Source organism: Ictalurus punctatus, chromosome 6, assembly GCF_001660625.3.
Source record: "Ictalurus punctatus breed USDA103 chromosome 6, Coco_2.0, whole genome shotgun sequence".
Taxonomy (NCBI): domain Eukaryota; kingdom Metazoa; phylum Chordata; class Actinopteri; order Siluriformes; family Ictaluridae; genus Ictalurus; species Ictalurus punctatus.
Genome location: NC_030421.2, coordinates 7,329,206 through 7,342,320, shown reverse-complemented (window position 1 = coordinate 7,342,320; position 13,115 = coordinate 7,329,206). Strand labels below are relative to the sequence as shown.

The 13,115-nt window shown below is 39.4% G+C and overlaps 1 protein-coding gene across 17 annotated transcripts in view; it reads left to right on the top strand.

Moving 5' to 3' along the window:
* Positions 1-13,115, top strand: part of ttn.2 (titin, tandem duplicate 2) — a 181,850-nt gene that overhangs the window by 118,042 nt on the left and 50,693 nt on the right. For all 17 annotated transcript variants that reach the window (XM_053680786.1, XM_053680799.1, XM_053680798.1 and 14 more), the window contains 22 exons: positions 67-215; positions 331-481; positions 1,400-1,681; positions 1,806-2,108; positions 2,226-2,531; positions 2,641-2,922; positions 3,034-3,333; positions 3,434-3,736; positions 3,821-4,129; positions 4,220-4,501; positions 4,834-5,133; positions 5,218-5,511; positions 5,611-8,565; positions 8,722-9,057; positions 9,159-9,443; positions 9,624-9,923; positions 10,016-10,318; positions 10,446-10,721; positions 10,820-11,119; positions 11,489-11,791; positions 11,904-12,203; positions 12,298-12,585. In XM_053680786.1, the coding sequence (XP_053536761.1) occupies positions 67-215; positions 331-481; positions 1,400-1,681; positions 1,806-2,108; positions 2,226-2,531; positions 2,641-2,922; positions 3,034-3,333; positions 3,434-3,736; positions 3,821-4,129; positions 4,220-4,501; positions 4,834-5,133; positions 5,218-5,511; positions 5,611-8,565; positions 8,722-9,057; positions 9,159-9,443; positions 9,624-9,923; positions 10,016-10,318; positions 10,446-10,721; positions 10,820-11,119; positions 11,489-11,791; positions 11,904-12,203; positions 12,298-12,585 (8,907 nt within the window). The remainder of the gene's footprint in view (positions 1-66; positions 216-330; positions 482-1,399; positions 1,682-1,805; positions 2,109-2,225; positions 2,532-2,640; positions 2,923-3,033; positions 3,334-3,433; positions 3,737-3,820; positions 4,130-4,219; positions 4,502-4,833; positions 5,134-5,217; positions 5,512-5,610; positions 8,566-8,721; positions 9,058-9,158; positions 9,444-9,623; positions 9,924-10,015; positions 10,319-10,445; positions 10,722-10,819; positions 11,120-11,488; positions 11,792-11,903; positions 12,204-12,297; positions 12,586-13,115) is intronic.

Genomic DNA, 13,115 nt, shown 5'->3' with positions numbered 1-13,115 from the left:
ATATATATATATATATATATATATATATATATATATATATATATATATATAAAAATATTTTTACAGCTCCTCCAGGACCCCCGATGCCAAAAGTAACAGACTGCACAAAGTCAACTGTAGATCTTGAATGGATTCCTCCACTGATTGATGGTGGATCTAAGATCACAGGATACTTTGTTGAATACAAAGAAGAAGGAAAGGAGGAATGGGAGAAGGTACTTAAATTCACATTTCAAGCATGTAATATGACTACAATTGTTACAAATAGTTATTGTAAGTATATAAACATTTATATTTCCTTTTAGTGAAATTCTGTTTGTTTCTTTGTAGGCTAAAGACAAGGAGATTAGAGGCACTAAATTTGTTGTTCCTGGACTTAAAGAGCTTGGACTTTACAGATTCAGAGTAAGAGCAGTGAATGTTGCAGGAGTTGGTGAACCTGGTGAAATCACAGAAGTGATTGAAGTCAAGGATAGAACAAGTAAGAACATTAGTTGCACAGGTAGATGTTGATCTGCTATGGCATTGCTGCCTGTCGCACCTCCGCCGGTGCCCATAGGATTACCCCACTCATCCTTGAGCCTTGCCAACATGCCTAACGCCACCAAAACCATACAGGCCTTCCCAGTTTCTAAGGCTATAGTGAGCCCCACTGACACCATTAATGCATGCTTGGAGCAACTGGTTCCATAAGGTTTCCTCCTGTTACACCTAATACCACTCTGGCACATTTTCCTAACACAACCAGAGCCATACAGACCTTCCCAGTGACTAAGGCTGTGACAAGCCCCACTGGCACCGTTAATGCATGCTCAGTGCCACTGGTTCTGTATGGCATGGGTCAGCGGCAAGGTCGTCAGCTGGGTACCACTGCTCAACAACGTTTTGCTCCTTTAACCTCCTGGTGGCAAAGCAGTGGCAGTGACCTCTCCCTACCACCCCCTGCAACTAGACTTTGGGTTCTTCTCCTTTCTCCTCACTCAGAGCCAAAAGCTGCTCTTCTCAGCCTCTTCAGCCAGGTCTGTCAGGGCCTTCCACTGTTTTGTGCCAGTTAGTCCTATATCCCTCAGGAGGCGAGCAAATTAATACTATTAATGAGTATTCCAGCCATGGAACAATATAATGACAGAAAAAAATTGTCATGTACTCTAGTACAGTAGCACCATGTGTCTGATTCTCTACTCCTGAACGAAAACCTACGGTTAGGGTTAAATGTTTTTTTTTTTGGTTTTTTTTTTATATACAGTGATGTTTCTGTTTTAGGCTTCTGTAATAGTTCTAATGTTTTTAAAATCTTATTTATCCACTAAATAGTTTAGTTGGGATCTCCTTTTATAACTAAAATGTGTGATGATAGTCTAACAGAAATTAAATTCCAGACATATATTTTTTTCTTTAGTTCCTCCTGAAGTAGACCTGGATGCAACTGTAAAAGAGAAGATCACTGTTCATGCTGGTGGTGTAATCCGTATTATTGCTTATGTATCTGGCAAACCTGCCCCAGTCATTATCTGGAACAAAGATGATGGTGATATGCCTAAAGAGGCTGTTGTTGAGACTACTGCTATCAGTTCTTCTCTGGTCATCAAAAACTGCAAAAGACATCAACAAGGTATTTACACCCTGACTGCCAAAAATGAAGGAGGAGAAAGGAAGAAAGCAGTAATTGTGGAAGTGCTGGGTGAGTATTCTGTTCATGATGAAAAGAACTCTGAACTTGATGAACAGAATGATGTGATTCTTAGCACAAAATAGTGCAAACCTTTTTTTTGTTGTTCTTTTTTTTTTTTTTTTTTTTTTTAAAGATGTTCCTGGACCCGTCAGTCAGCCTTTCTCTGGTATAAATCTAACAACGGACTCTTGCAAGCTGACATGGTGTTCACCTGAAGATGATGGTGGCTCAGCAATCACCAATTACATAATAGAAAAAAGAGAATCTGACCGCAGAGGCTGGACTTCAGTAACATACACTGTCACCAGACATAATGCTGTGGTTCAGGGTCTTATTGATGGCAAAGCTTACTTCTTCAGAATTGCTGCTGAAAATATCATTGGAAGGGGCCCATTTATTGAGACTGCATCAGAAGTTCTTATTAAGGATCCTATTTGTAAGACTTTTCTGTGGATAAATATGTATTGCATAAATAAAAATCCATAAATACTTTCTTGCTATTTCACACTTACATTTGCCATTTCACACAATTGCTTTATTTATTTTTCTACAGCTGTCCCTGAACGTCCAGAGGATCTGGAGGTAACAGCTGTCATGAAAGATTCAATTAGCTTAGCATGGAGACCACCAAAGTATGATGGTGGTGCCGAAGTGACCAGCTATGTTCTTGAAGTCCGTCAGATAGGAAAGGACAACTTTAACCGTGTTGCAACTGACAATAAGCTAATGGATCGTAAATTTGTTCATGAGGGTCTCAAAGAGGGCTCTATATATGAATTCCGTGTCAGTGCTGTCAATCAAGTTGGCCAAGGCAAGCCGTCATTCAGCACTAAACCTATTACATGCAAGGACGAGCTTGGTAAGTTACAAACAAATAATACGAATGTGAAATAATGTGACATTACAGTTGGGAAAATAATATGAGATCAACGTGATTTTTAAAATTATTTTTTAATATTTCATTTTAGAGCCACCTACCCTTGATCTGGACTTCCGTGACACGCTTTTAGTTCGTGTTGGGCAGACTTGCACTCTCCAAGGTCGATATACAGGGAAACCTACACCAACAATCAAATGGTTTAAAAATGATGAGGAACTTCAAGCAAATGATGACATTTTGCTCACCAGCACTAAGAAGACCTTGTGCTTGTCTATTGAAAAGGCTAAGCGTGATCACAGTGGTAAATATACTGTGGTTGTGGAGAACTCAACTGGTTTACAGAAGGGCATCTGCACTGTTACTGTTGTTGGTGAGTTTCAGATCTTTGGACTTAGTCAGATTTTTATTTTGCTGTTATAATGGTCAATCCTCCCTTGTTTTCTGAATTTTAAGTAATATATATGTGTATAAATATTTTCAGATCGACCACAGCCTCCAGAGGGCCCTGTTGTCTTTGAAGAAATCTTTAGGGATCACATGGTCATCTCTTGGAAACCACCACTGGATGATGGAGGATGTGCTGTATCTAATTACATTGTTGAAAAGAGAGATATCAACAGGGATCTCTGGATGCCTGTCACAGAGTCCTGCACTAGAACAACATGTAGAGTACCCAAGCTAATTGAGGGCAGAGAGTACATTATTAGAATCTGTGCTCAGAACATTCATGGCATAAGTGATCCATTGCTGTCTGCTGAGAAAAAAGCAAGGGATGTCTTTAGTAAGTAGATTTTTTTTCCACAACAGTTATCACATTCTTTGACTTGGTAATTTTACTAACATACATGTATACTCCACCCCACCGTGTTTGCCAAATACAGAGGTACCTGATGCTCCCAAGCAACCAGTGGTGAAAGAGGTCTACAAAGACACAGCTCTGATCTCCTGGGAACCACCAGCTGATGGTGGAAAACCAATCACAAACTACATTGTCGAGAAGAGAGAAACAATGTCAATCAGATGGATTCGTGCTGGAACTGACCGCATCTTCCCTAAAACAGAATACTGGGTTCCAGATCTTCTCAAAGGATGTGAATATGAGTTCCGTGTCATGGCAGAGAATGTCATTGGTGTTGGTGATCCCAGCCCACCCTCAAAGCCTGTCTTTGCTAAAGATCCCATTGGTACGTGGTTAGGATATTACTCTTACTCAAGGGGAAATATTTTGACCTATTAAACATAAAATTTTACTTTTCCTTTCCATACAGTGATTCCAAGCCCACCAGTAAATCCAATGGCAATTGACAAAACAAAGAACTCAGTTACTCTGTCTTGGCAGCCACCAAAGGACTGTGGCAGAGGCAAAATCTTGGGCTACCTGCTTGAGTACCAGAATGCTGGAGTTGACGAATGGATACAGGTTAATCAGACCCCTGAGTCCTGCCCAGAAACAACATTCAAAATAATAAACCTTGAAGATGGAATGTTGTACCGGTTTAGAGTGAAAGCAGTGAATGCAGCTGGGGAATCTGATCCTGAGAATGTTCCTGAGCCTGTTCGGGCACAGGACAGACTTGGTTAGTCTGAAAATCTTGTTAATAACTAAACGTAGAGTGAATTGTGTGAAATGTGACATGTGTAAAGCCATTTATTTTTTCCTAATCCAGAGCCTCCAGAGCTTCTGTTGGATATGGGCATGCCCCGTGAACTTAAAGCCATGGCAGGATCTCATATAAAAATTGTTGCTGGAATCAAAGGTATGCCTTTCCCCAAGGTCACATGGAAGAAAAATGATACAGAGGTACCTCCAAGAGCAGAAATTGAGACTTCTGGAGTAAGAAGCAAGCTTGAGATGCGTTACTGTAACCGAAGGGATTGTGGAGATTACACACTCACTGTAGAAAACCCAGCAGGATCCAAGACAGCAACTTGCACTGTTCTTGTTTTAGGTAAGTATTCCCTCAATAACAGAAAGGTGGAGCAAGCAGAACTTATTAACTTACAAAAACTATTTTTTTTTTTTGCATCTTCTTTATTTATATTTGTTTATTTCTCCTCACTTTGTATGTGAACATTGGAATGTAAAATGAATAAGAATAATAACTAGAATATACATATTCATCTTACGAATCTTAATGTATTATATACTTCTTACAAAAGAAACACTATGCAGATGATCTAAATCATGTTGATCAAAATTTATTCACTCCACAGTCCTTATCAATAAGAATAAATCTTATACTGTTTTGTTAAAATGACAACTCTTTTTGTGCTCTGCTAGACAAACCTGGCCCAATTCAAAATCTGAGAGTATCTGATGTTAGAAGTGACTCAGCACAACTCTCATGGAAAGATCCAGAAGATAGCGGTGGTGTACGCATCACCAACTTTGTGGTGGAGAAGAAGGATGTTGCTTCTGCACAGTGGGTGCCAGTCTGCGCAACATCCAAAAAACGAAGCATTATGGCCAAGCATTTGATGGAAGGCACATCATACATGTTCCGTGTAGCTGCCGAAAATCAGTTTGGCAGAAGTGAATATGTTGAGACAACTAAACCTGTGAAGGCAATGAATCCGCTGTGTAAGTATGAACAGAGGATGTGTGTTGCCTTGTCGTAAGTTAACGTGAACTGTGATTAAAAGTATAAATATGTGTGTCCTTTAGTCCCACCTGGTCCACCAAAAGACCTGCACCATGTAGATGTTGACAAAACAGAGGTGTGGCTTGAGTGGAACTGGCCTGATCGCACAGGAGGAAGTGACATCACTGGCTTCTTGGTTGAGTATCAGGAGGAAGGTGAGAGAGACTGGATCATCTTCAAGACTGTGAGCATCCCTGAATGTCATGTGACAGGGCTAGAGGAAGGAAAAACCTATAGATTCCGTGTGAAGGCGGAGAATGCAATTGGTCTTGGCCGACCAGACACCACTGTGCCAGTGCTCTGCCAAGAAAAACTTGGTAATTTTTTGCTCAATTTCCTTCTAATATTAATATTAATTTCACACATCTCCAAAAAAAAAAAAGGTTTTTAAATATATGTTTTTTTTCTATTTTCAGTGCCACCAATTGTTGAGGTTGATGCAAAACTGATTGATGGAATCATCGTGAAGGCTGGAAGCACTATCAGGCTGCCTGCAATAATGAGAGGCATTCCAGTTCCAACTGCAAAGTGGGTGATTGATGGCGAAGAAATTAAAAGCGAAGGAAATACCAAAATTGACACAGACAACTTTTCAACTGTTCTGAGCATTGCTGAATGCACAAGAAATCACACTGGAAATTATATTCTCACAGTATCTAACCCTGCAGGAAGTAAGACTGTTTCTCTGAATGTCACAGTACTTGATGTCCCTGCTGCACCCATAGGCCCAGTTAACATCCGTGAAGTAACTCCAGATTCCATGGTCATTGATTGGCGCCCTCCCAAAGATGATGGTGGAAGCCCTGTCATGAATTATATTGTCGAAAAGAAGGAATCTAATAAGGAAACCTGGGGAGGTGTTAGCTCTGGCAGTACTGCGACACATCTTAAGATTTCTCGTTTACAGAGTGGTGTTGAATATGTTGTAAGAATCCGTGCAGAAAACAAGATGGGAATTGGTGCACCTCTTGAAAGTGCACCAACTGTGGCAAAGCACCAGTTTGAGTCACCTGGCCATCCTGGAAAACCTGTTGCATCTGATATTTCTGAGGATGCGCTCACTCTTGGTTGGACAATGCCGTTATATGATGGTGGAAGTCCGATTACTGGTTACATTATTGAACGTAGACATAAAGGTGGCAAATGGATTAGAGTGAATAAGACACCATGCAAGGATCTCCGATTCAGAGTCCTTGGTCTTTTTGAGGGTAATGATTATGAGTTTAGAGTATTTGCTGAAAATATTGCTGGCTTTAGTGGACCCTCACCTATCTCAGACCCGGCCAAACCCTGTAGGCCAATTACAGTTCCTGGACCTCCAGTCAATCCTAAAGTTAAGGATTATACTTGCACTTATGCTGATTTAGTATGGATAAAGCCTACAAGAGATGGAGGTAGCCCAATCCTGGGATATGTTGTTGAATGGAAGAAAGCTGGTGGTGAATGGGATAAAGTTAACAAAGATGATTTGATTAAACAGTGTGCATATAGAGTCAAGGGACTATCTGAAGGCACAGAATATAGGTTCCGTATTCGAGCTGTCAACATGATTGGAGATGGCGAGACAAGAGAAATCCCAGAATCAGTTATTGCTCAAGATATCCTCATTCCCCCAGAGATTGAGATGGATGTCACATGCCGTAAACATGTGACTGTCCGTGTAGGACACAACATTAATATTACTGGATATGTGAAGGCAAGACCAGATCCTGAGATTACTTGGACCAAAGGAGAGACCGTTGTGGAAAGAGATAAACGTACTACTCTCACAAATAACTTCCCAGTAGTACATATGCGTATCAAGGAAGCAACCAGAACAGATCATGGAAAATATGTTCTTAAGGCAGTGAATGATGGTGGAGAAGCCTCAGCTACCATCACTGTGACTGTACTGGACAGACCTGGACCCTGCAGGAATCTTAAATTGACATATGTGACCAAAAATTCCTGCATGGTGAACTGGGATGCTCCTGAGGACAATGGAGGCACTGAGATTACAAACTACATTGTTGAGTGTCGCGAACCAAGCAGCAGAGCTTGGTCAATGATCTCTTCTGACTGCACCAACCGTAAGGTAAAGACAAAACTCCTGGAGAATCATGAATATTTGTTCCGTGTATCTGCAGAGAACAAGTGTGGTCCTGGACAAGCAACAGAAACCAAAACACCTATACTTGCAATTGATCCACTTCAGAAACCTGGTGAACCAGAGAATTTCCATGTAGCTGATGTTGGCAAGAACTTTGTTTTCCTGAGATGGCGAAGACCAGATTATGATGGTGGCAGTCCAAACTTAGGATACATTCTGGAAAAGAAAGCAAAGGATGCTGAGAAGTGGGAAAGCTTACATGATGGCATAATCAAAGATACATTCTTTATGGTGGACAAATGTGCTGAGAACCAAATATATCAATTTAGAGTCCAGGCATCTAATGATGGTGGGGAAAGCAACTGGGTGAAGACATCTGATGTTCTTGTCAAAGAGGAAATTCAAAAACCAGTTCTTGACCTCAAATTTGCTGGTACTATAGTGGTTAAAGCTGGTGAATCAGTCAGGCTTGAGGCAGCCCTCAGAGGAAAGCCACAACCTGAGGTAAAATGGGTGAAGGACAAGACTACAGAAGATAACCCAAGAGTTAGCATTGACACTGGAGCAGATTATTCAAAATTCCTTATGACTAAAGCCAAACGATCGGACACTGGAAAATATGTAATTACTGCCACAAACTCTGTTGGAACTTTCACTGCATATGCAAATATAAGTGTTTTGGACATACCAGGACCTGTCAGGGATGTCAGGGTCACTGGTGTGTCCACAGACAAATGCAGAGTTGTGTGGGATCCTCCAGAGGATGATGGTGGATGTGAAGTTGATAGCTATATTCTAGAAAAATGTGAAACTAGAAGAATGGTTTGGTCTACATATTCTGCTAATGTAGTCACTAACTACTGTAATGTTACTCGCCTTGTGGAAGGTAATGAGTACATCTTTAGGGTTAGAGCAGAAAACAAGATGGGAACAGGTCCTCCAATGGAGAGCAAGCCTGTTATTGCCAAAACACAATACAGCAGACCTGGTCCACCTGATCCACCAGAGGTCACCAAAATTGGCAAGGATGAGATGACTGTGATGTGGGCTCCTCCTGAGAATGATGGTGGAAAATCCATTACCGGCTACATCTTAGAAAGAAAGGAGAAGCGTGCTGTACGATGGGTACCGGTTACAAAAAGTCCCATTTCTGAGAGGCGCATGAAAGTAACCAACCTGATTCCTAACCATGAATATCAATATCGTGTTAAAGCTGAAAATGAAGTTGGATTGGGAGAACCAAGCAAACCTTCAAGACCAGTTTGTGCTAAGGATCCAATTGGTATATATATTTTATTTATGTGACTTTTTATAATTCTATGTGATAAAGGGCTAAATTACATATATATATATATATATATATATATATATATATATATATATATATATATATATATATATATATATATATATACATATGAATTTGTGACTATTTCAGAGCCTCCTGGTCCTCCTGGCAGTCTAAAAGTGGTAGACAGTACAAAGACTTCAATTACACTTGGCTGGTCCAAACCAGTGTATGACGGTGGAGCTCCAATCATTGGATATTTGGTTGACATGAGAGAGAAGATTGAAATGGAAGGTGAACAAGAGCGAGATCCTGAAGAAGGCTGGTCAAGATGCAACACTAGTGGGCAGCTCGTTCTCACTGAATTCACAATGCTCAATTTGGATGAGAGGAAGCAATATGAATTCCGTGTCGCTGCACAAAATCAAGTTGGAATCGGTCGCCCAGCAAAACTTAAAGATGCTGTGACACCAAAAGAGATTCATGGTGAGATGCATCTTCCTTGATATAAGCAAACACATATAATATATTTACAGTATACCTAAATTGTTTACTTTTTTATATTTATGTTTTTTTTAACACTACAGAATTGCCAGAGATTGATCTGGATGCCAGTTTGAGAAAAGGACTCAGTGTAAGAGCAGGTTGTCCCATTAGATTATTTGCTACAATCAGAGGAAGGCCATCACCTAAAGTGACCTGGAAACGCATTGGTATTGACAATGTTGTCAGGAGAGGTCATGTGGACCACATTGATACAATGACCTTTCTTGTTATACCTGAGAGCACACGTGAAGACTCTGGAAAATACTCTCTGACACTCTCAAATCCTGCAGGAGAGAAAGCTATATTTGTTCATGTTAAGGTCTTGGGTATGTTAAATAACACTTGATATTTAATATATAATTATTATGTAGCTCATTTATACATATGAAAACAATACAGGCTAAATCACATGATTTTTTCTTTCTTTATTTCATTTTATTCTTATTTTTGTAGGAACTTAAAAAAATAGGACAGACAATAACATGTTAACATATTACTTTAAACAGATACTCCTGGACCTGTTGGTGAACTGGAAGCAACCAATGTCACAAAGACATCTTGCCAACTCTCCTGGTCACCCCCAGAAAATGATGGTGGCAGTCCAATCCTTAACTACATTGTTGAAAAGCGTGAAGTAGATAGGAAGACGTGGACAAGTTGCACCAATGACTTAAAGAAAATAAGTTTTAAAGTCACAAACCTAACACCAGGAACTGAATACTGCTTCAGGGTCACGGCAGTCAACAAGTATGGTATTGGGGTGCCAAAAGACTCTCCAAAATCCTATTTGGCTGTAGATTCCATGAGTATGTGACCATATACTGCATACTGTATAAGAAATATTGGTCCTGTTTATATAATAATACATGTAATTAATTGTGTTTCATTCATTTTTTAGGTGAACCAGATCCACCCAAAAAGATGGATGTCTTGGAGATTTCAAAAAACAGTGCAACACTTGGATGGCTAAAACCACTAAGAGATGGAGGCTCTAAGATTAATGGCTACATAGTTGATTACCAGGAGGCTAGTCAGCCTGAGGACAAATGGACTTTATACTCAGTTGTAAAAGACTTGAGCATTGTTGTTGTTGGTCTAAAAGAAAACACAAAGTACAGATTCAGGGTTGCTGCAAGAAACTCTATAGGATGCAGTCTGCCAAGAGAGGCTGAAGGAATTTTTGAAGTCAAAGAGCAGCTGAGTATGCATTTTAATATTTTAATAGTTACATTTTGAATGTAACACTTTTAACTTTGCTTTTTTTTTTCAAATAAACATTACCTTCTATGAACACTATATATACATATATTTTACCATTCATGTTTCAGTGGGACCAAAGATCATCATGCCTGATGTGGTCACAGCAAAGGCAGGAACAAAGCTGAAGGTTGAAGCACTTGTATCTGGCAAACCTATTCCAGTCACTACGTGGAAAAGAGGAAGTGATGATGTGGTTACATCTGATCGTCTTTCTGTGCAAAAGACATTGTCCTCATCCACACTAATGATTAAGGATGTTTCAAGGAAGGACAGTGGTTATTATAGTCTTTCTGCTGAGAACAACATTTCTAAGGTCAACCAAATCCTCAGAATTATCATCATGGGTAAGTTACCAGTAAAGAAGAACAATGTATTCATAACAATATCCATTGTAAATGTCTTTGTCATGCATAAAATATATAAATATATATGTTTCCTTTAGATAAACCTGGTCCCCCAGAGGGGCCCCTGGAAATTCTTGAGGTGGACATTGATGCCTGTACTCTTGCATGGAACTCACCAACTGAGGATGGTGGTAGCAACATCACTAATTATGTTGTTGAAAAATGTGATGTGAGCAGAGGTGACTGGGTCCCTGCTGTAGCCTCTTGCACCAAGACCAGTTGCCGAGTGAATAAACTTACTCCTGGCAGGGAATATGGTTTCCGAGTGCGTGCTGAAAATCGCTTTGGAATTTCAGAGCCAATCTACTCTGAAAAAATGATTGCCAGATATCCATTTGGTAGGTAACGTAATACTAACAAACTGTTACAAAAGCTGTATTTTAGCACACTTTCGCTTATGTAATATTTAGTCTTTTTTAATCAAACTCTTGTCTGTACCCCATGGGGAGGTCCATTTCCGGTAGGTGTGTACAGTAGTTGCATTTAGGTGTGGACCAATGGGCTGTGGGCAGTCATTTTTAGAGGTGTTATAGTTACAAGTAGTACAATGTATACTGGATATCTAGGCAAAGGAACACTAAAATTCTTTAACCACATTAGATCAAAAATAAAAATGAACAAAATGTGGTGAGAACGTATGAGACCCACTAATGAATGAGTCTGATTTTCATAAAATTATTATTATTTTTTTAAATGTGTCATTTCAGATCCACCCAGTGAACCAAGGAACTGCTGTGTCAATAAAATCAACAAGGACTTTGCTGTTTTGTCTTGGGAGACACCAGTAAATGATGGTGGTAGTCCTATTCTAGGATACTCGATTGAACGTAAAGAGAGAAACAGCCTTTTATGGGTCAAGGCAAATGAGACACTTGTTCGTCCAACTGAATACTCCTGCTTTGGCCTTATTGATGGTCTGGAATATACATTCAGAGTATCTGCTGTGAATAAGGCAGGCCAAAGCAAACCAAGCAAACCTACTGAGATCATTACAGCAAGGACTCCAGTTGGTATGTGGTGGAGATAGTTTACTAAAATACCCTACTGTATTAAGATTTTAAATCTTTATTAATTTTTTAAAAACTTCATTCATTTTTTTTCTTTCTTTTTTTTCTTTACCAGATCCACCTGGTAAACCAGAGGTTCTTGACGTAACAAGAAATTCAGTTTCCCTTGTTTGGAGCCGTCCAAAACATGATGGTGGCAGCAAACTTATTGGTTATTATGTTGAGTCTTTGAAACTTCCAGGTGAGAAGTGGGTGCGTATAAATGCAAGCAGCAAAAATGTGCCTAAAGAGGACTACATTGTCACTGGACTTGAAGAGGGAGCCCAATACAAGTTCAGAATTATTGCAAAGACGGCAATTAACATCAGCGAGCCTTCAGAAGAGTCTGATGCAATCACAGTCATTGCAGAGCATGGTAACCCGGGTTTGACCTAAATAATTAACATTTAATAATTCTTGAGGCTATATTAAGATTTAAACTTTGGTTTTCTTTTTGTGTCACATTTCAGTTCCACCCCGGGTTGAGATCAGTCTTGAAATGAAGAACCTTATCACTGTCAAAGCTGGAGCAAATGTTTGCCTTTATGCTGAGGTCTATGGAAAACCATTACCGAAAGTTACATGGAAGAGAAATGGTGTGCCATTGTCACTTGTTGAGGGCATAAAGATGTCTCAGAAGAGACATCTCTTCCTCTTAGAATTGTTCTCTGTGACAAGAAAGGAGACTGGAGAGTATACTATCGTTGCTGAGAACCCTAGTGGCACTAAGTCTGGCAACATTAAGCTGAAAGTTCTGGGTATGTTGACATTAGCTATATTATAATTGTTCCACCAACACATCAGCCCATTTACACCTTGCATTAACATGCATTTTGTTGAATTGAATGTGTATATGTAATGGAACATTGACTTTATTTAACTGAAGTAGACTATTTAAATCTCAAATGTGTCTTCATTGTAGTTTGTAGTTTACAAATGGCTATGGGCACTAATGTACCATAAGTCCCATTTATGAGCAACACAAGTAAAATTATTACTATTATTATTTTTAAATCTTATGATAATCTCATAATTCAATAATGTCTGAATTTATATAAAAGTAATGTTAATTTACCAGCATTAGTTTTAAGTCAGGTAGTGTGACACCACCATAAACTAGGGAACTGCTTATTTATAATAATAAATAAAAATAAAATAAAATAAATACTAATAATAATTCCTTAGATTTATATAGCACTTTTCTAGGCACTCAAATCACTTTAAATTGTATGGTGGGGGGGGATCTCCTCAACCACCACTAGTGTGTAGCATCCACCTGGATGATGCG